The sequence below is a fragment of the Tiliqua scincoides genome, chromosome 5 (genome assembly GCF_035046505.1).
Source record: "Tiliqua scincoides isolate rTilSci1 chromosome 5, rTilSci1.hap2, whole genome shotgun sequence".
NCBI lineage: Eukaryota > Metazoa > Chordata > Lepidosauria > Squamata > Scincidae > Tiliqua > Tiliqua scincoides.
The window spans coordinates 18,788,492-18,812,041 of NC_089825.1; the positions used below are offsets into that span (position 1 = coordinate 18,788,492).

Genomic DNA, 23,550 nt, shown 5'->3' on the forward strand with positions numbered 1-23,550 from the left:
TAGTCTAAGGAAGAAAGGGGGGAGTTTGGATTGTACTAGAGGAAACAGTGCACCAACTGTTGTACATCCAGTTTTTCAATTATTTAGATTTTGAGCCTGCCCTGTCCAAAGGGGATTAGCCCAGATCTCAGTGATATAAACTGCCGAGAGGCTCAGGGCTTAGCATCTAAATCAGGGGTCTCCAAACGTTTCAGCACAAGGGCCACATTGTATATCTGACACGGTATTGAGGGCCATAAAATAAATAAATACCTACATGAAGAACAGATGTATTGAGGGTTTGATAGAATACAAAATAAGTGGAAGGAGGAGGGGTGCAGAGGGCAAAATTAACTTGTACAAGAAAAGTGGGGAATGGATTTTGCAAATGGATTGGGGGGGCAGGGGGCAAAATTGACTTGCATAGGAAGAAGGGGAAATAGATTTTGGAAAACCATCAAGCAATTACAGATAAAAACAAACTTTTGGTTTCATTTTCTGCTCAATATATGTTCAACATAGACATTTAATTTATATTCCAGGTCTCCTAGTGTTGTATATCTCACTCAGCACTAGATAGAGGTGCTGAATGTAATACAATGTAATGGAATAGTTTCTTTCAGTAGATTGTGTTGCATTCAGCACCTCTAGTGGCTGAATGCAGAATATGTCTGGAAGTGCATCTTTTGGGCCTGAGAGGCTAGGGAACTTGCTGTTCTGCCAGATTCCCAGTCCAAGCTCCACCTGGAGAATTATGCCCACTTTTAGCTAATTAGCTCCCCTTCTTACCTCAAAAATGACCCTGGTTCTGCCCTGCAGTACTGCTGGACCCCACCACCAGGGTAGCTTGCCTGTTTAACCTACAGAGGTCCTCCTTCCTGCCAGCAGCCTCTTGGTCCTCAGCAGGTCTTGGGCACAGCAGCCAAACCCAGTCTTAGTGTCTCCAGCAGTTTCTGCTCCAGCAGCTTCCAAAGTCCATTCACACATCAGTCCATTAGCCATCAATTCCTTAGTCCATTAATCCAGTCTGTCCTTCCTCAAGCTTTCTTCCTTCTGCTACCCACACCAAGCTCTCCCTTCATCAGATGCTTTTATGCCTGAGGGCCCTATTGCCTTCAAGTGGCTGCAGCTGTGCAGCACACTCCCTGCTGAATGCCCAAGCCTTCATCCTTAAAGGGGCCACTGCTGATACCACATCTACCTATTCTCCAGATCTTCCATGATTCCACTACACTTACGGGCCAGATAAAAACCTTTGGAGGGCCTGTGGGTTGGGTTTGGAGACCTCTGATCCAAATCAAACAGATTGAGGAGAAATGAATAGTGAAGAAGCTTAGTGCAAAACACAGGTTGAATTGCATGCCTTTTGTTAAAATGTTTGTAAATCAAAGGTGGTCTGAGTCTGATCATTTTTACAGATCTGTGGTTTTTGTTTCCTTCTAAATGTAGACGGTGGACATACATAAAGAGAAAGTTGCCCGCAGAGAGATTGGCATTTTGACAACCAATAAGAATACATCCAGAACACACAAAATCATCGCACCAGCGAACATGGAACGTCCTGTAAGGTATATTCGAAAACCTATAGACTACACAGTGTTGGATGACGTGGGCCATGGTGTTAAGGTAAGAACTCTTAACTTCTGCCTACCCACTTTCAGTTTTGGAGAGTGAAGTTGATATTCTAACTTGTCTCAAGTAGCTCTGTGCTGTTAAAGAATGTTAAAATTGGACAAGTAGATACAATTGTGCAGCTCGCCAAGAGTCGGGCAAGACTGAATGAATAAAACAAGATATAATTATGTACGTTTTTTTGTTGAGAACAGGCAATTTCTTCTGTCCTGCTTAGACCATGGTTTCAATTTTTTTGAACCAAGCTACCTGCTCTTTTCCTTTCCCCCACTTACTTTCTTCTTCGGGCTCCCTCCAACCTAGTGCTGACCATCTTTTTGGTGGTACAAACATGTGAAGAGCCTCATGGTCAGTCACATGCATGTAGCTTAGATCTGCCTGTATACTGGATCAAATTAACTGCAATCCTAAACATATTTAAGAGAGAACAGGTTTTGTTGAACTCTATTGAAAAAAACATGCATAAGAAAGGGCTGTAAAGATGATTTAGCAATAATTCTCCCTCAGATTTTGTTCTCCCGCTGATTCATATGCCTACCAGATATGCCTACTCTTGCTTGAATCCAGAAGATAGGAGCAGAATAGCTAAAACTGCTACAGTCTGAGTTTAACTGACCTTTAAAAATATGGGTGTGACATGCACCCTGATCTCTTCCTTTCTCTGATCTGGGAAAGTATAAGGAAGCCCCCTGTTCCAGTCTCAGTTCTACTGTGAACTCACTAGGACAAGTTAGGTGAGCCACGCTCCTTCAGTCTCATTTCACATCTGCAACATGACAACAATGCTGACATACCTTACTGGGTTGTTGTAAGGTTTTCAGATCTATAATGTTGCATATGATATAATGCATGTGAAATACTTGGAACACTTGCAAGCAATATGCAAGTGCCAGCGTGCCCCCCTTTTCTGCGGGGGGTTCCATTCCAGAACTGTCCACAATTATCTGCAGCCATGAATACAGGCAAATGCCCATTCCTGCAGTCCAGGGACTGCCTCCTCTCCAGGGCTTCATCAGACCTCCCAATGCCTTATAAAAACATTAAAAACATAACTTCTGGTTTCTCCATGCCTGCAGCTCATGTTTCTGCAGCTCAGTGTGAGCCAGGCAGAGGCTGGGGCAGATATCCTCTGCCTCTACTGGGCTTGCACTGAGGGGGGCCTGAACCCAATCTGTGGATAAGTGAATCCGTGGATACAGGATCTGCAGATATCGGGGGGGGGGCCCTATACATAAATAATCTTAGTCTGAAGGGAGAGAGCTGACTGCCATGAAGCTTACAGATTTATTTAAATAATTTGGATCCTGCCTTGTGCTCCAAATGAATGTAATTTGTGTCTTGCTTCCTAGTCAACTGCTCTTTCTATATTGAATGAAGAGAGGAAGACATGATCAGATAGTCAAGGAACGAAGGGGTGTTCAGTACTTTGGTATCTTGGTCATTTAGCAGAGCCAAGTATAGTAACCAATCTTAGTAACCCCTTAGTTTTCCAGGAAGTGAAAGTCAGTGCTTAACCAGTAACGCTCTCATGCTCCCATTTCTCCTGAGACATATTTTGTGCTACTCTTCTGCACCATGGGAGAACTGGTTTGAGAATCAATGACTTAGAGCAGCAATTTTCAATCTTTTTCAGCTTGCGGCACACTGACAAGGCACTAAAATTCTCATGGCACACCATCAGTTTTTGACAATTAACAAGGTATAGTGCACTGTTGGAGGGGACTTGCATCCCCCAAAGCCCTACAAATAACCCTCCCCCAAACTCCCACAGTACACTTGTGTACCATTCGCATATATATATGAGGTTGTTGTGGCATGCACAAGAGCCCTTACACCTCAGGAATGCTTCCAGCATCATGTATTAAAAATACAAGTGGCATTTTGTGAGTTCCTTCTACCCTCTTTGTACAAGAGAGAATCTAGGAACTACTGGTTTCTTTTGCTGAGTTCTAAAAAAATTCTATTAATGTATTGGTATCCTTCCTTCTGGCCCCAAGGAGTTCCCAAAGTATCTCAAATTTAATCTCAAATTAAAGTCAAAGAGTAAAGAAAATAATAACACAACATAATATAGGTGTGCTTTGTAATCTACAGGGGGGGTTAGTTCCAGAATGCCCCCCCATCCCATGGATACCTGAACCACAGATATGGGTGAATGCCCATCCTCACAATCCAGACCCCTCCAGAGGCGATGGGAGCAGGGGGGCATGTGTGTGGGGGGGGGGGGGCCCGAACCCGATCTGTACATAACTAAATCCACAGATATAGGATCCATGGATATGGGCCCCCCCTGAAACCCTAAAACAGCACTTGAGATCAGCAGAGGTCCAAAGTGGTGGAAGAGAGGGTTTTTAAATTGATTTTCTAGCTATTGATAGAGCGGGCCCTCCACTATAGATAATTTTCTAGTGTTGGCTCAATACTGTACAAGGACCTAAAAAAGGACCTTGATGTTTGTCTGGACATTGAAGCTTTTTGCATTTTGGGGCAAATGATGCAGGCAAAACAAGGAAAGAGAGAGGGGGGGGCCTGTCTATTTGGACTTCATTAATCTGTGTGTCTCTAGATTTTGAAGGTAGTGTTGAGATTTATACAATAGACTTATCTCTGGGCTTATTAAGTAACATCAATGGAATTTGTATCCAATATTTTTCAGACATAATGCTTGTTTGAATTCAGTTTTCCAGATCAGAAATTGCTTTCTTTTTTTCTTTTCTGCTTTCTGTGTCTTTAAAGGCAATCCTTTCAAATGTCTGTTTGCCATGTTCACAGTGGGCATTGCACTCAGCATATGGCACTCAGATACCCTGAAGTGGCTTGGTGTATTTGTCTTCAGCATCTACTTTTGCTGAAGGTTGTGGTGAAAGCATAGCAGAATGTGATGAGATTAAAATGGGAGAGTAGGGAAACAAGTAAGTAGGCCCACCTTCCCCCAAATTCACTAGATAACTGTGGTCAAGTCATCTAACTAAATCTTTTTCCCATTTCCATCTCCCTCCTGGACATTTGTGGAATTGAGTCCTACTCTCTTGACTACCAGTCTCACAATATGGCATGGTCACTTTTTTTAAGGAACTAAAGACTTTCCCTAAAAAGTTTGTATAGTTCAATGTCCTGGCACTTTTTAAATAATCTTTTGAAAAGGTACATTAAGAACACAGTTACTTTGGAGACCAAAAAATAATTCTAATCATTTCAATTTTAATTGAAGGGTTATCATTTTGTATAAACTATAAGGTTAGCTTATAAGCTATAAGGTTATCATTTTGTAAGCTTTGTTAAACACAGTCACACAACTAATCTGTTTTAACGATCATCTGAAATCATTTCAGATGCAATAAAATGCATTCAAGGAAGAAAAAGTCTTGCATAAATTGCTTTGGGGGGGTTGTGAAAGGAGAGGCTCAGTTAACTGATTGGACTTAGTCAAATTGTCTATGTTGACGCTTGGTTCCCACTTTCCCCACTGAGTTTTATTCCCCCAAAGCTCTAGTGCTTTTAAAAAAGGTCAAAATACAGTGTAGTGTATGAAACTTACAGAGGACAGGAGATGCAAATGGTATTCAGGTGGGGCCATATCTTAGTAATAAATCACATACTTTTCATGTAAGGAGGTCATGGTTTGACCATTGAGATATCCGGGTTAAAAAACAAACTCTGGTAGCAGCATTAGGGAAGACATCTGCCTGGAGCATTGGCACAGCTTTGCAGTTCAGTACAGGCAGTACTGAATTAGATAGGCAAGTGGTCTGGCAGAATAAGGCAGCTTCATATGTTCACAGCATTGACGGGTATTTGATACAGAACTGCTTCACAGTATCGCATTCACCCAACTGGTAATGTTTGTAGGTACAAGAATGCTGAGAGTGTGAACCAGCCTATAAGGAGCTGGTAGCCATTTCTGAGATAGTGGATTCTAGGAAAAAAACCCAGTCACAGTCCTGGAAATTTCTGCTGCATACCAGGAGAGATCAAAAACAGCTATAAGAAGTGACCAGTGCAAGAGGACAGCTGCACAGATCGGGCTTTATACCCAAAGCGTTTGATATATAATCTCTTCCACAAGGGAAGAAAATCCTTTTGTCTTTTACTCTTAAAACTTGGTAAGAACTGCTTTTAAAAGACTTCTACAAGACTGAGCAATCAAAGATAGGAGATTAGCTTTATTTTTATGGCTGCGATTTCCTGTAATGACTTTTCACCAGGCAGAGGTCCAAGCAGGCATTGTCCAAAAAATACTATTTTGTGCGTGCATTATCATCTCCTTCCCCGGTACTGACTTCTGGTTTTTGCAGACTTGTTTTAAATATACGTATTTAATCTGTCAAATGCCAACTCTGACAGTGCGTCACAGTTGTTTTTCTGATGACAACACACACACACACACACACACACACACACACACACACACACACACACACACATGATTGAATTAAGATAGACAAAATGTACATCCTTTTTGTGGAACCGTATTCTTCACCCTCTGTGGTCACAAGTGAGTTCTATTTTTCTACCTGGACTGCAATTGTCAATTACAATGAGGAAAAAGAAAATGCTGCAAATATTGTGCCATGAATAGTAACAGATTTGCCATTAATTTCTACTTTTCTTCCTCCTTTTTTTTTGCCAACGTAAGTGGCTAAAAGCCAAGGTAAGAAGAGTTATTTCTCATTTGACCCACAACACCCCATGACAATAGAGGCTGCTGAGCCACTACATCTAAAAGCTAGTTCTTTTTCCTGTACTTCTCTCTGCTCTTTTTTTTCCCCCCATAGGTTATTTTTATTTAGATGTGCTGAACTTCAGCTCCAACTGACAGTTAATATATCGCTGATATATTGACAGATGCATTTTATCCATAGATAACATTAATTTCTCTAACACACATAGTGCTTTGCTTTGATTTGATAGATGCTTTCCCCCCCCCCACCCCAATCCTTTATTGACTTACATTTTAGATAAGGTTTCCCAGAAACACATGCATGCCTGTGCTAATGAGATAGCTGGACTAAATGTACCATATTAGTAAACCATCATTTCAAAATGAATTTCAGTGGATCCGACATGTTCACTGAAATAAGATTTGACTCATAAGCTATTATTGATACTTAGTGCAATTTAACTTCTCATTCATTTTGGGAACAAAATCACAAAGGAGGGGTGGAGAATTTTTTTAAAAAGCTTAGATATGGATTTCTCTTCTTGTGTTTAATTCAGTATGCCATAAAAGAAGCTGTAGTTTAACAGCTATCTGGGAATCCTCAATTCATATTAGTGTATTCATGCATTTTATCTACATGCAATATGAGCTATTTCAGTGTGCAAAAAAAAAGAAAAGAAAAAAAAGAAGAAGAAACCTGAATCATTGTTCTGGATTTTTCAGCATGGAAACAATCAGCCTGCACGAACTGGCACATTGTCGAGAACAAATCCGCCTACACAAAAACCACCAAGTCCTCCCATGTCAGGCCGGGGAACTCTGGGGTAAGATGAAGGCTTCTCATTCTGCTGCTGTGCTGGCAAAGAACCTAGTTTTGATTGCATGTCTCAACATTTTCTAGTATTTGGGGGTGGTCTATTTTTTTTTTAAGGAGTCTGTGCAAGTCACAAATATATCACTATTAATTTTAGGTTTGAGCATCATCTTGTGGGGCTGTTTTTATGTTGCATAAACAGTTACCTCAGTTTATTTTGATTGGGGCTACAATCCTATATATCAGTGGTTCTCAAACTTTTTAGCACTGGGACCCATTGTCTAGAATGAGAATCTGTCAGGATCCACCAGAAGTGATGTCATGACCGGAAGCGACATCATCAAGCAGGTAAATTTTTAACAATCCTAGGCTGCAGTCCTATCCACACTTACCCCGGAGTAAGCCCAATGGACTATCATTGTTAAAAACATATACATTGTAACCCGTTAAAAGTACAGATCTGAAACAGTTTTCCAAATGCAATCACATACCATGGTAGCATCAAGTCTAATATACGTATTAAAAATTAAATATTGAAGTGAATGGGGACCCACCTGAAATTGACTTGTGACCCACCTAGTGGGTGCTGTCCCACAGTCTGAAAACACTGCTATATTCACTTACCTGGGAGTAAGTGCCTTTTTAAAAACTGTTACATTTTTGATAAAGAAGCAGCTGCCAAATAGAAATTCTGAGTGGGCTAAGTTGCACGGTGGTAGGGGATCTGAGTGTTCATGTTGGAAGCTAGTCATTGTCATAAAGGCATTGTGTGGTGTAAAAGAGTAAATCCTGCATGGATCAGAACATTGGCTGTTACTGAGTACGAGAAAAAGAAAAATTAAGAGTTTTAACTCTAAGGGAATACCAATAACACAATTTAGCTTGAGAGGTTTGTGGGAACTCAGTATTTTATTGAACTCTTACGATTGAACTATGAACTTTGGAGATAGTGAATTACTTGGGTGGTAAGTTAGGTTGCAGGATGTGAATAGGCCAGATCTAAAAATAAAAATACATATGTTGAGTCAGTCTCCCACAAACCAACTTTTCACAAAGAAACTAGTGCGGTTGGAAGACCAACCGCACTAGTTTCACAGCCAGGAATTGTGTAGCCAGAACAACCAGTACATCCGTTTGCCATGGACTACCACAACCTTATGGATCAGAGTGATTAGTATGTGAAACGCCATATTGGTGCTATACAGTATGACTACAAGTATTTATTACATTTCTGAAAATTATTTTAAAATATCTCTTGGGGTTCCATTCTTGCTTTGCAACCTTAAATCTATTTTCTTGGTCACTGAAAGATCTAGTCATTTCCAAAGCAAGTTTATAGCTGTTGAGTTCCAAATATCACCTGCATTTATATAGGGTCAATAGCTAGATCTTGTCAGCTGCAATGTCCTGTAATGGAAATCTTGGATTTCATAATTCCATTTTGCTTGAACATTTGTATTATCATAACCTATGTGCAGTCCCACATACTAGATGTTCTTGCAGTGATAACCATTTCATGGCATTTACCATTATTTTGCTATCCACCATCTTATCCAAAGTACCACTTTTGTTCCAAATATCTCTGTTTTCCAGCTGTTAACCTGTTGGATCTGGCTCTAAACCTGTGTTACTTTTAGGGCGGTTGCCTCATTTGAAGACATTTTACTTTGCTATATGCCCTTTGTCTAAAATAGTCTGCCTCTTAACCAAGGACTTTTTTTTAACCTATTGAAAGTTATGATTTTGAAAGAAAATGCAACCCTACTTGCTTCATTTTGCTATGATAGCCTTTCCAGCATATGATGTTTCTTCTGAAGTCCTCATAGCCACATCTTTCTTGGAGGGGAAAATTTCAATAATAATGCAAAAATTTATATAATATGTACATGCTAAACCTCAGAAAATGAGTCTAATCATACATTTCCTGCCCCGAGAGTTTAAATACACTTGTGTGTGTCCCATTTGCTTTAAGACATGGATGCAGTTGGCAAATAAAATGTTTTTGTTCCTTACTTCGCAGTCTCTCATACTTATGTTTCGGTCTCATCTAGAACTGAGACACTCAAATTTACTTTTTCAGAATTAATCATATTTTGCACTGCAAAACCATATTTTTAACCCATTTTTTTGTGCTTTGTGGATGGTAGAAATTATCTTGAGAGAGAGCCCATCATTTCAGAATGCTTCCCTGTTTTTTTTTACAAGATGGCTGAAATGAAGTAGAGTCCTACTGGGATGTCATTTTTTTTTAACAGAATAAATTAGGACATTACCAAGCTGCTAAAAAACTGCCTTATAAACAATTACAACTGTGATTCCAAACCTTCCTGAAAAAATTTGTAATGTTTTGGATTTATGCCTGCCTGCTTCTAAAGTCATCTAGTCTAGAATCTCACAGGAAACCTTTTGTAAGATGTTATTGGGTTGCTGGGAAGTCGTAAGCAAATGTAGTTAGGCATAAGGGGTAGCACTCCCTCTTCTAGAAACAAACAAATAAGGCCTTCCATCCCATAAAGTACAAGGATGCAAAGCAGCTGATGCAAAGCAAGTTGGAGCAATGTTCCATCCAATCCAGTACTCTCAGTCTCACATGCAGCTCTCTGTGATGATGGGTGACAGTTTTTTCTTGCTCTTCCATCCAGTGGTGCCACTAGAGTTTGCATCACCTGGTACAGAAGGCCAGCATGTCACCCCCATGATGGACCTCCTCCCATGCAGTGGGTGGGGCAACACCTCAGGCAGTGGGAGTGGTGATGCACATCACCTCACACCCTCTAAATTTTTGTATATAACTTTTGATAGAATAGAGATATTTCATTGTGGTTTGTTTCATTGCATTCTGCATGAAATTACACATCAAATGATATATAACGTGATGGTATTAGTCAAAAATAACTACGATTTTAAAAATGTTGGTGAGCAGTGGTGTCACCCCCCCGTGCGTGTCACCCACTGTGGCCCACACTTCCTAGTGACACCACTGCTTCCATCTGAGATGCCTTAACTGGAGATTGTGGGATTGAGCCTTTTAGTTTCTTACATGTAGTTCATATTGGACCAGAAACTTCTCCTTGTATTCCCCCTCCCCCCTTTTTTACTATGAATTCCCATCTGTGCGTTGGGGTAAAGTAATGCTGAGACTGTTATTGAGCTTCTTGTTACGTTTTCAAAGCTGCTCTTGCATAAGTGAGATTTCTTATCAAAGCTGTTCCAAGCTCCATAATTGTGGAAAGATATAAGGATAGTAGACACTATAGATAATAGACACAGTATATGCATAGGTTTTGTATCTGTATAAATTTTAAACCTGATTCCAGCAGTAGGTATCCCATTGAAGTCAAGCTCTCCCTACTTTTGATGGATATTGATGCACTCTGATTATTCAGAAGTAAACACAGGGTGTACACCTGTACATTGTCTGGTACAGACTCCAGATGTGTTAACCTCCCTCAATAACAGTGGTAGCTTGTACTGTGGCATCTTTTAAACAGCTTCCCACTGGCAAGATTCTGTTTCAGATGCTGTGGCTCTAAGATGGCACGCGCTAAATTGTACTGTGGGTGCACGTTAGAATTATATTTTTTCATGTATAAGTTGTTGTTATTATGATAGACTAAGATGTGTGTCTCTTTCTCTCCTCCCTCTCCCCAATTGTCCTCCTACTTTTCTATAGACGTAACACTCCTTATAAGACTTTGGAGCCAGTTAAGCCACCGACAGTCCCCAATGATTACATGACCAGTCCTGCAAGACTTGGAAGCCAGCATAGCCCTGGAAGAACAGCATCCTTGAACCAGAGGCCTAGAACACATAGGTAGGATCCAAGACTTTACGACTATGGTGATGATCACTTTACGCCTATGGTGATGAGCTTGGAGCTTGACAACTCCTGTGATGCCATCACTGCGCATCCTGAGATGGCTACTATTACTTCCTTGGAGGAGCATAGAGATTAAAAATGTAATAAACCAATACCACATCACTGACACAACTGGCCCCTGGAATTAAAATCAAGTGCTGCAAGATCAGACAACCAAACTTTCAGAGCCGCTTCTGCCCCATTTTGTTGTGAGACTGCAATAGTATATTGCCAAACCCATCATTCATTTTCTCTCTTTTATGCTTTGTGGGGAGTCCAGATTCTTTATGATGGATGGTTTGAGAAGTGGAGAAATGGTGAGCTTCTTGAATTGAACTTAATGCAATTCAAAGTGTAATGTCATCTAGACAAACAATTCACAAACCAAAGGGGGGAAAAAACAGTTTGAATATTCTGTTTTTGTTCTAGCCAGAATTCTGTGGCTGTTCATAGCAGAGTCAAATATTCAGTGGTGGAGTTCCACTGCCTTTCTAGGTGGACTGTACATCTCAAATGCTTGCCTAGATTACACAGAACCCTCCCCTCACCTCAGGGAAGGCTAGCATGTCAGTGAAACAGATTTTAACTTAGACTTCTTTCAGAAAGTAGTTTTCCATTGGACAAACTTTATGTAGAGCAGCATTCATGCAGGCCACCTTGCAGTTTGAAGTTGTACAGTCCCAGAAGGTCCCAGGTGCTATTTTTTCATACAGATGTCCTTCCCCATATCCCTCAAGGATAGGTTCCTGCTGCCACTGTAGATACCAGAAACTGTGGATAGTGGTGAACCCTACTAGATGCAGTTCGCAAATCCCCCCCTCCATTTTACAAATGACTTACCTTTGTCTGATTGCAGCTCTCCTGTCCCTCTATGCTGCCTGTAAACGCTAACAGAAAGTGGGTTGGAGGGGTGAAAACAATGCAACGTTAAGCTCTATGAAGTCTAAGTGTGATGCTCCACTTAGCCCTCCAACCTGCTTCTCTTCCTGCTTCCTGTTAGCATTTGCAGGCAGCACAGAGTAGGCTGATAGGAGCACTGCAGTCAAACAAAGGTAAGTCATTTGTGTGATGGGGGGGTGGGAATTTGTGAACTGCTGAGAAGTTAAACTGCAGATATTGGGGGGAGGGGATGCCTGTATGTATGCTGGCCACAAAGTATTGCCCTGTAAACATGTGTTACCTTATTCTCAATGAAGCTTATCCAGAATGTACTACATTAGTGGATTAATGAGTTCTGCAAGTTTGAAAGAACCGTCCTCTTATTTCAAACTTGCTTCCCAGGAATGTCAGTCAAACTTTGGAGTACCATGTCTCAGCATAGTAGAATGTTGTGCTGTGTCAGTGGTTAAAGGCTCACAAGCAGTTATTTTTATTAAGTAAACTGTGACATTGACTAGCTTAATGGAAGCTTATGAACCTGACATTCATTACCAATCTTGAAAAATGATAATAGTTCTGTTTTTAAGAGAGCCTGCAGTGAGTCCAAACACCGTCTTATTTAAAATGGATGCATAATCCAGAGAACACTGGTACAAAAATGTCTGTCATTCTCCCCCCCCCCCTTTATGCATCCATTATTTGAAGCAGCAGTAATGGACTCCTCAGTTTCGTGAATGGCTTATGGTATGAAATTCAGCTGCAACCATGGCAACAAGTTCAAGGTCTCTGGCATGTGGAGCACTGATTTTTGTGAGAATAATCTCTGCTCTTGGTTGCAATCTCAGATATTCCCGTGGTGCACTTGAGTTATTGGCTTGTTTTATATACCTTGGCACTTGACTATTTGCCTTGTTTTGTTTATGAATGCAGTAATTGAGTGGAACAAGTACATGTAGTATGTTTTTAAAATGCTTAGAAATGTAAGCAGCTGGTTACATTATCATTCCCAGTGCAAATGTTAACAGATTAATTTAACATTCTATTTGTGTTTTCTGACTGGTTTGAGTTGATTTCCCCTAGCTTCTGACCCACTTGCGAGCACCTCAGAGCACCCCTGGTGCTGGTACCTGGAGAACAGGTTAGTTGCCCAAATCCATCTGGGCAACTAAATTGGGAGCATAGACTCTCCCCCTTCTCTGTTGCAGACTATTGTATCCTTCCCATGATGGATCCACACATGGAAATCCATCCCCATGACTGTGGTTGCTGTATTAGGAACCACATTCAAGTTTCACTTCTTTCCATCACAAAATGCATTTGACCACCATAAGATCCCTTAGGAATATATGGACCATCATTAGGTCTACTGGCGTAGTGGAATGGAGAGATGTTGACTACAATTCACCAACACCACAAGATAGTATTCCATATTACACTGATGTGTCCCACAACAGTCCTAACTTGTGAGGCTGCCTTAATTTTAAGGGCACAAGAAAACATCTCCAGTATGCATTACATTGTTGTTGGCAACCTTCAGTCTTGAGAGACTATGGTATCGCACTCTGGATGGTGGTTCTGGCACAGCGTCTAGTGTGGCTGAAAAGGCCGATTCGGGAGTGACAATCCCTTCCACACAATTTTGCATTACATCAAAATTGCAAATTGCTTATGTTTTGAAACTTTCACCATCTAGTTTATCACCCTTAATTAGTTTTGGGTGCCTGTAACCATTTGCGATACAAGGACATCTGCAAGAGGGATCTGAAGGCCTTAGGGATGGACCTCAACAAGTGGGAAACCCTGGCCTCTGAGCGGCCCGCTTGGAGGCAGGCTGTGCAGCATGGCCTTTCCCAGTTTGAAGAGACACTTTGCCAACAGTCTGAGGCTAAGAGGCAAAGAAGGAAGGCCCATAGCCAGGGAGACAGACCAGGGACAGACTGCACTTGCTCCCGGTGTGGAAGGGATTGTCACTCCCGGATTGGCCTTTTCAGCCACACTAGACGCTGTTCAGAACCACCTTTCAGAGCGCGATACCATAGTCTTTCGAGACTGAAGGTTGCCAATACATAACCATTTGCAGCATTGTGTTAGGCTACCAGTTCTGTAGCTCCCAGATTATTGTTTACACTTTTAAATTAAATATTCAGACGGCTAAAACTGGGGTTGGGTGTGAGCATCTAGTGACCTCGCTAATTACATCTGTATCTGTTACAATTTCATGCTTTCTGCTCTGTTGATCTGGCAAGTAGCAGGGATCTCTCTCTCACGGGGTCTGTCTGTTGGATAGACTTGACTTATAGCCTGTGGCTTTTTCATAAAATTAAGGTAATTTGTCCCACTATTGATTCATTTGAAAGTCACGTGTATTAAAAGAAGCATTTCTGCAAGATGCCTGCTTACCCATTTGCACCTTCTTGTATTCCAAATAGTGGCAGTAGCGGAGGAAGTGGGAGTCGAGAAAACAGTGGAAGCAGCAGTATTGGCATTCCCATTGCCGTGCCTACACCTTCACCACCAACTATTGGCCAAGGTATTCGCTGAGCAGCTTCTTAAGTGGTATTCTGTCCTCTAGTGTGATTGTTCTGTCCATGGGTACAGTTCGTATGTATGAGTTTATTTTTCAATTTGTACCTGAATCATTGTACCTGTAGACATCGTTTACAGCTCGTAAAACAAAAAATACCAGGGCAGCATCTCAATCTAAGCCCAAAAATCATTGTACCTGAATCAATTTGTACCTGTAAACATCATTTACAACTCAAAAAACAAAAAATGCCAGGGCAGCATCTCAATCTAAGCCCAAGGCGGGGGATGTTTCAGTATTTTAGCCCTCTAATGGAGTCTATTTCTGGGGCGGCAGCAGCACACCACTTGGTTTGGCAGAATTTGAGAGATGTGATGGAACTTATTCTCCGCTAGAACTCTGACACCTTGTCTTGTCTTCTTTATTTATAATGAGCTTTCTTCCTATTGAATCTTTAAACATGCTTGTTTAAAGATCCACCAGGCAACTGGTAGGCCACTGTGAGATACAGGAAACTGGACTAGATGAGCTTGACCTCATCCAGCAGGGCTCTTCTTATACTCTTGTATTCTTTTGCAAGTGCCTAAGACTTTCCTTTGCAAAAGTCCAATACAATAAAAGGTAATCAGCCTGTGGTGTGCTGGTGGTAGCGTAGGTTAATGCCAGATTCTGTAAATATGGAAACTTTAATTGAATCAAGGTCTATGTTTTGTTCACCTTAGACTAACATGTGCAATCCAATATAAGTAAACATGCTCTGGGGAGGGGAACATATAAGCATGTGGAGAACTGGGAAATAGTATTGAAACATACAGGTGAAGGGAATTCAGTCATGTTACATAAGAACATCAGAAGAGTCCTTCTAGATCATGCCAAAGACCTATCTGGTCCACCTTCCTGTATCTCACAGTGGCCCACCTGATGCCTCAGGGATCACACAAGAGACCTACATCCTGGTGCCCTCCCTTGTATCTGGCCTACTGAGGTAGCCTACTTCTAAAACCAGGAGGTTGCACAAACCCATCACGCAGCTTGTGATGGAATTTATCCAACTCCCCTTTAAAGGCATCCAGTTGACATCGCCGTATCCTGCAGCAAGGAGTTCCACAGACTAATTACACGCTGGGTAAAAAAATTACTCCCCCAAGCATTCTCCTCTTGGGCACATGGTAAAATTTCCTATCATTTAGCCAAACACTGCAGATGGAAGGGCTCTCCTTGTGGTTTAGTGTCTCTTGTAGGGTATTTACAGGTAACTGTCCACTGTGTTGCAAATGGGCACCTGCGTCCTCCAGAATTTCCACAGTATCTTTTCTAAAGGTTCAGCTCTGGATTAAAGCCTAACTTGGCAATGTGTACTATTTTAATAGCACACATCTCTGTTCCTCCTTGTCCTGAAGCTCCGCCTGCACCACCAATTCCCCCACCACTTGCGATGGGCTGTATGATAGGTGAGATCTGTGAGAGTGTTGGAATAACTTCAGTCCTTTGACATAATAAACTCTCTTCCTCTTCCATCTAATGGGTGCATACGTTTCTGAGTTTTGTTGTGTGTATGTTTACCTGCTAGAATAGTTTTTGAGGATTTAACCAGTCTAATCCCAACTAACTCTTTGTGGTGAAAGCCTCTGAAGGTTTAAATAAATCCATGAACCTGCCTGATTCGAAGGGAGAGCCGTAATCTATCTAGCTCAGAATTGTCTTATTCCCAAAAATCTTGTAGGCCTGCTGTGCCTTTCCAGCCCTTGCTACCCAAGCCTACCTAATAATGGCACTAAATGCATCAGTGCTGTGTCACATTTAACTCTTATTTAAACAGCAACCACATGGGAGTGGTGTGGTGTCTAGGGGCAAAGTCCTTTTCCACGGGACATCATGGTTCTAATCAGGATCAAATGTTTTGCAGGCGATGCATAATAGAGGGATTCTTTGGGTTGATTAATGCGAATGAAGCAATACGTCTAAAATTGAAACTTTTTGGCTTATAGATCTCATTTTATCGATGCTCAGAAGGGATGACTGAGAGCGTTTGATTGCCACAAACATGCACCCATAGGACACAAAATTCAGCAGAGACAATTGTGAACTTGTGTCGTCTTGGCAATGCAAGGCAGTGCTTGGTTGACAAAATACTTTCATAGAAAGAAGATGCATTTTTATTGGTTTCTGACATGCTTTTGTTTTCACAGACATTAAAAGCAGAAGTTTATTTTTAACACAAGCTGCTTTGTATATGTTTGCAGGTTTTCATGTCCAGCAATAATTGAACAATTTAATATATCTTTATTTGGGTGAGAAGATCATGGTTGTGTCAAAGAATTAGAATCCATTTTGTTATAAACTCCAACGTTTGTCCAATAGTTGGACAAGCTGATTTGTTGGTGCAAAATAAATATTAGTAATACTTGTGCAAGCAGTAGGCCTCCTACCTGACATGAACTTGAGAGGCTTTGACCCAGATAATGTTTGTGAATATCTTAGTATTAAGTGAAATAGATTTTGCATAGCTTTTATAAGGTATCGATAAAACATACATATTGGTACACACATCACACAAAGTAATGTTTTATTTCAGAACATAACTGTCTTTTAAGACGGCTGGAAAGACCTTCTGTGTTAGCAAATTAGAGTGACAAGCTACCATATTTTGAATTCAAAGAATGAAATGTTTTGTCATAGCTAAGAAAAAGGCTAACAGAACTGTAAACAGACTTGGCTGATCGTGGTTTATGTAGGGTTTTTAATGTGCCTTTTCTTTTGCATTAATCTGAAACCTATCAATTATGCAATACTTGCATATTTTGGATTAGTTTCAAAGACAGCTGATGACTCTGATTTGTCAATGAAAGCTCTTTCCAGGCCTGCTGCCTCACAGTGCAGTTTGGAAGAATTGGAGGGTTAGTTCATCAAGACTACTTAAAACAAAAAAAACTTGCCCTATGTTATCTCATTCTCTACTTTTTCCCTTTTTGAAATGCACTGTCAGATCAATGATTTTCTCGATGAAGGAATGGAAGCCCCAATGCATTTGAGGGAGCTAATCATATTTGTGATAACTTAGGAAAAAAACAAGTTCCATCAAGTTGTCTTTCTTTCCCTTAATATACAAGGGTTGCCCAGAAAGTAATGCACCACATTTTTTTTCTTCAACAATTATTTATTGAACACAATGAAATTTACACACAAGAAAGAATGATGTTTCTTCTACACTCCCTATTTTTCCATGTAATCTCCATCCAGTTCTATGGCCTTCCTCCAGCGAGACACAAGGGCATGTATGCCCTGTCGGTACCACTCCTTGTTCTGGTCACGAAGCCATTTCTGCACTGTGCGAATCACCTCTTCGTCATCCTCAAAATGTCTTCCGCGATTGGCATCCTTTAATGGCCCAAACAAGTGGAAGTCTGAGGGAGCTAGGTCAGGGCTGTAGGGTGGATGGGGTAACACAGTCCAACCCTGTTTAGTGATGTGTTCCGAAGTCCTCAAACTTGTGTGAGGTCGAGCGTTATCATGTTGAATCAAACATTCACCTGGGTTGTTATGGCGCCGAAGTCGCTGGAAGCGCTTCTTGAGATTGGTTAATGTCTTCACATAAGCTTCAGAATTAATGGTGCTGCCTCTTGGCATCACATCAATGAGTATGACGCCCTCACAGTCCCAAAACACAGTGATCATGACCTTACCGGCGGAAGCAGTTGCTTTGAATTTTTTCTTCTGTGGAGATTGAGGACGACTCCATTCCATCGACTGTCATTTTGTTTCGGGCTCAAAATGGTGAACCCAGGTTTCATCACCTGTCACAATCCTGGACAAGAACGCTTCCCCCTCATCTTCAAAATGTTTCAGCAACTCAGAAGAAATGTTTTTATTGAGAGATTTGTGGTCCACCATAAGACAGCGCGGAACCCATCGTGCACACACTTTTGAGTAATCAAGAGCACGGATGATTGCATCCACACTTCCTTTGCTGATTGACAGCTTCAGCGCCAACTGCCTAGTCGTTATGCGTCGGTCCTCACGAATGAGCACATCAGCAAGCTGCGTCTTGTCAGGTGTGACAGCCGTGGATGGCCGCCCCGAATGCTGCAAATCTTGGAGCTCTGCCGAACCGCCTTCTAATGGCCTCTCCCTCTGTGCCCAGCGACTTACCGTACTTCTGTCGACTGCAGATTCTCCACAAACTGTACACAAACGTTTGTGAATGTTCCCAACAGTTTCTTTCTCCGCAGTGAGAAATTTAATGACACGCTGCTTGTAACGTACATCACTTACAGATGCCATTTCGAAACACTGCTGCAGCTATGCTATCTGAAGAAACCAAAAATTTGTGTGCGCACTCCTGGAAATTCAAATAATGTATATCTAAAGTTTCGCATTCGTACCATTACTGTAGGCTGAGAAAAAAAAATGTGGTGCATTACTTTCTGGGCGACCCTCGTAGAAAGTACTGTACTGCATCCATACTGATCCAATTAAATGTAGGTAACAGGATTGTATTTCTGATGCAGCCTCAATGTTAAACTGGCTGCAGCCTCTCTGAAAGCCTCAAGGATCTATCTTAGTGGTTTTTATAGCACTATGTATGTATTTACTGCTGTACAGAATTATGTCTGTTAAAGCAGGGTCAGTGCCCTCCCTGACACACTTTGACTGCTTCCTAATTTTCTGTTCCCTGGACTCTCCTCTGCGAAGATTGGGCTTCACGTGCACTGCTGCATTGTGGACTTCCCTTGTTCTGGTTCTCTGCATTCTTTCCCATGTATTATTATTGTTGCTTAAGTCTCCTTCTTGGTTCCTTTTTGGCTCCTGCTTTTCAGCTGCTCCTGGGTCAGCTCCTGGTTCCCAGTATGGCACAATGACCAGGCAGATTTCCCGACACAACTCTACCACTTCTTCGGCCTCTTCTGGTGGATTTAGGCGGAACCCTTCTGTGACTGCGCCGTTTTCTGCTCAACCTCATGTTAATGGCGGGCCTCTCTATTCTCAAAACTCAAGTAAGCTTCTGGGTTGTGCTTCAGAGTGCAGAAATCTTGGAATTGCTTTCAAAAAACAAATATGAAGGTTATACATGGTGGTGGGTTTGATTCAGTGACAAAGAACATAAATAATACCTTCCATAATGCCACTTCCTTTAGAGCTGATCTCTTGTTGTGCTCTTTGTTTTGGCGTCATTGGTAGCTATTGTAGCTAATGGGATAATGCATTCTCCCATGCATTCTCCCCTGGGTAGCGAGGGGCCAATTGGTACTAGTTTCCTGCTGTGTTTTTAACTATAGTGGTGGTCCCCACTGTGTTTGACTGTCTAGTAATGTATCTCCTGCATTATGGGAAGTAATACTGTAAACTACATTTGACTAGACAAGAAATCTCTCAAAAGATGAAGTTTTTAAAGCAGTAATCATTTCTGTTCCTTGACTTTTGCACTGAACAAGCATTCACAGTGCTAAAGCAACTGTGAAAATCTAGAGCGTTTTTTAGCCTTTCCTTCAGTCTCTTGCTGCAATAATAGTATTGCTGCTGTTAAAGACAACTGTAAATTATCAAGTGTGTCAGATTAGATAATATGGAGGGGGTGTGTGAAGGAATGTCCCCTTGCCATGGAGACTTGACATTTGGATATGGTCTATGCATGTACAATCCAAAATTGCATGGCTAGATTTCATTGAGGAAATTGACTGTGCCATTTTGGCCTACATGCGTTGGCTTGTACACATGTAGGCCTTATCTGAATATAATGTTCCCATGTTGATGTGCAGAGACATTGAGTGGAGCTAGCATGCTGGATAGTCAGGAAGGGTAGATGTTTTCTCATTCTCCTCCATGTAGTGGAAGAGATCAGACAGGACCTTTGGAGGAAGTATCTTAGTTTTAAGAACTAGTAAATAAACTTGCAGTGTTAATTATTCCCCTTCCATGATCAGATGTAAAGCACATCTAAGAATACAGAAATAGCTGTGTCACTTTCAGTGACACTTAGTGAGTTTTCAGTGAAGTGAAAGGATCTTCATTAAATGTCTTGTTTGTCTAGTGTTTGTAATTTCATCTTTATTTTGAAGTGCAGATCTTTGTTCAAATACAGACAAAAGCCCTAAATATAAGGGACCTGGTGCACTTTTTAAAAATTGCCTGTAACTATTGTAACCTGTCCATTTTCTTCTGTTTCTGAAATGTGTAATTTAACATCCCAGTCATGACAATGTAGCTTTCAGGTTTTGCTTGGGCTGTGCTCTTCCGGCCAGCAGGCAGTGAGAGGATGGGATCCAGAGTTGTGCTTCCATGGTTGAAAGCTCTTTCTGAGATGGGAATGAGCATTCTGCTCACACATGAGCAGAAGGGAGCCTGTGTGAGCAGAGTGTGCCATCCATTCTTGGAGGGATCATGGAATCACAGAATGCACTTCTGCTCAAAGAGGCATTACTCTAGATGTTTCCCCTAGTTTGTATTTGCAGGGAGAGGTAGGCAGAAAGAGAGAGAGAGAGAGAGAAGTCCTGGAAATGAAATTGTTTAAAACAGACCATTATGGTGATTTTCGGTTACATTGTCACATAGGGGAAACTGTCACATAGACTGTTTGGAAGCAAGCTCAGTGATGGGATTTAAATTGTCAGATTGCGAATACTGACCTCTGGCTTTGTTTACAATTACTGCATACTTAGGAGTTTAGAACCTGTTTCAAATTTGCAATCCTATCCTTATTAATCTGCTGAACACAGAACATTCAAAATGCTTTGAAACTAAATTTGGTGAAAGGTTAGAAAAAAAAACGTTCTCATTCCTATATATTTTGGATCCATCCTGCTCTCTAATTTAACACCTTCCGAAACAAACTTTCTGATACGACAAAACCTGCTAATGGTGTGTACCCAAAGGTCAATTCAGATCTGGAAACTAAGGTGATGCACAGTTGGTCACAAATGCACAAAAGTGGGTTCTAGAGATTAGAGACAAAGTGTTAATAAGATACAGCTTCGGTCTCCATCTAATGTAGGTTCAGATCAGATTGAGGAGGCTTGTGTTCCTGTGCATACCATATTATGCAGGTTGGGGATTTTAAGGGGCATACACATTCATAAGCAATAGCCAGCTTTTTTGCACCCTTTAAGCTCTTTAGATTACTGCCATTTGTTTAATAATTACGCTGCTATCCCTTCACATTCATAGGCTTCAGGAAGGAAAAACTAATTCACTCAAGCAAGGCCTCCTCATATAAGGATTCTGTAAACACAAATTTATCATTACAGTTTATATAACTTTTACTGTTGTCATATCTGAAACATGTTCCTTTGCTTAGCCTTTACATATAATTCCAAGATATATTCTGTCATGGTTGCTATATTAACAGCAGGGAACCCTCCCTGTGATACTTGGGAAAACACAGAGTTTGTATGGAATTCATGAAAGATGAGCAAGAATGCTGAAAGAATAACTTACGGAGCTGAAAGTAAGGAAAAGCTTCATTTTTTTTATTCCACTGAAATGCCAATAATCCAAGTCCTTGACAAATATATCTCAATATATTTCTTCAGGTATTGCCAGACTAGTAGAGACAATGTTACAGTATTTCCCTTTAGGGATATACTATAACATTGTCTCTACTAGTCTGGCAATCCCTTTAGGGATATACTGTACAGTATCTTTTAGCCAGTCAAATTTCAAATTGAATTGTGGCATTTCACTCAACTGTGAGGGCTGGAATGGATATTGAAAAAGATAAATTGCTTTTTCAGGAATCATTTTTAAAAACAATAAATACAGCCATTCTTAATCATGCTCCTGCTTCACTTGTGAGATTTTACTGCTCACTGCCAAAACTGAAACAACACTTTCTGCCATGCTCTCTCCTTTCTAGCAAGACTTTGCTGTCGGATTTGGGACTTCTGACTTTGAAATAGAAAAAAAGAGTTTTAAGAAGACCAAATGGCATCTCCAAAAGAGGAAGTGCAGATTTCAGCCCTCATCCTGTTAGGTTTTCTTTTCTTGAATTTTCAGACTGGCTAAAAATGAAGTTCAGCAGTAGTGGTAATGTTGGGAAAGCAAACTTGAAGGAGATCCTGCTGTGTGCATTTCTGTTGTTGTTCATTGCATATCTTGTTTTGTGGTCCATTGTTACTGACAGCTGCTTTTTGTTTTTTTTGTGTGTGTTTTTTTCCTTTTCCTGTATCCGTTTTTACTTCCCTGTTACGGTGTGTGTTGCTTCCAGTTTCTATTGCTCCGCCCCCTCCCCCTATGCCTCAGTTGACTCCACAGATACCTCTCACAGGCTTCGTGGCCAGGGTGCAGGAAAACAGTAAGTTTGGCAGCTCAGCTACTCCAAAGAGTAGATCCTACACGCTCGCTCTCTCTCTCTCTTTCTTCCTCTCTTCTAGCATGCATGGCAGGCCAGTCAGATTCTTCTCTTGGTTTTATTGTTATGGGTTTCATGTGTGCTTAAGTGTGTGTGTGTGTTTTGTTCTTTTTGTGAGATGCTAATTCCATCTTGCATTTTAGTGCCAACATGGAACTGGAGGGACCTTCTCTTTTTATGTTCTCATTTTAAACATTACAGCTTTGACATGATCCTTAGCATTCACATTTTTGGAATGATGGCTGTGCTCAGAAGGGGTGTGTGTGTGGCTGCGTGTGTAACATCCGTGATGGATTTTTTTTCTCCCTTAAGGTTGATTTTTGGGAAGTGTTGAAAATGTGATCTAGGGATTTAGCAGTGAGAGTCATTTTAGGAGGAAAACTTGGTTGGCAGGGAAAGCTGCTTAGGCATTTGTGGCAATTCTCCTTGCTTCAAATTCCCAGGCTTCTTTTTTCAGGGGTAGTTTGGGCAGTGCTTATATCTCTGTGGATCACAGCCAGTTAACCCATTTCTACCCGGCCCACAGGTGTAAACATTTGGTCCCTGTTGCGTATATTCAATGTTGGACAGAAATGGCTCAAGACAGAAAAGTCACAGATATGTGACAGTTTTTTTTCCCCAGGTTGTTGTTGTCCACAAGTTGTTTACATGGACATTTTAGTCTGTTTTAGACCAGTTTAGGTATAATTTAAACGTGACATCAGGCATGTAAGAAAAAGTTATCAGTGCAGTGTTCCAGGTGACCAGCATCTCATTAAAACCCAATTGTTTCATCTACATGCAGCGTGCCAGCATAGTCCCCATGTAGGACACAGATCCTTGGTGTTTTACCACTGTATATGAAGCAGTTAAGTTTCTG

At 41.1% G+C, this 23,550-nt stretch overlaps 1 protein-coding gene across 7 annotated transcripts in view; it reads left to right on the top strand.

The window, feature by feature from the left end:
• ABI1 (abl interactor 1) overlaps positions 1-23,550 on the top strand; it is a 98,930-nt gene that overhangs the window by 67,669 nt on the left and 7,711 nt on the right. The window contains exons 3-10 of one of the 7 annotated variants that reach the window (XM_066629032.1): positions 1,429-1,605; positions 6,248-6,262; positions 6,995-7,095; positions 10,759-10,899; positions 14,253-14,353; positions 15,718-15,798; positions 19,165-19,341; positions 22,548-22,634. In XM_066629032.1, coding sequence (XP_066485129.1) covers positions 1,429-1,605; positions 6,248-6,262; positions 6,995-7,095; positions 10,759-10,899; positions 14,253-14,353; positions 15,718-15,798; positions 19,165-19,341; positions 22,548-22,634 — 880 coding nt within the window. The remainder of the gene's footprint in view (positions 1-1,428; positions 1,606-6,247; positions 6,263-6,994; positions 7,096-10,758; positions 10,900-14,252; positions 14,354-15,717; positions 15,799-19,164; positions 19,342-22,547; positions 22,635-23,550) is intronic. The other 6 variants (XM_066629036.1, XM_066629034.1, XM_066629033.1 and 3 more) reach the window with 6 other exon arrangements.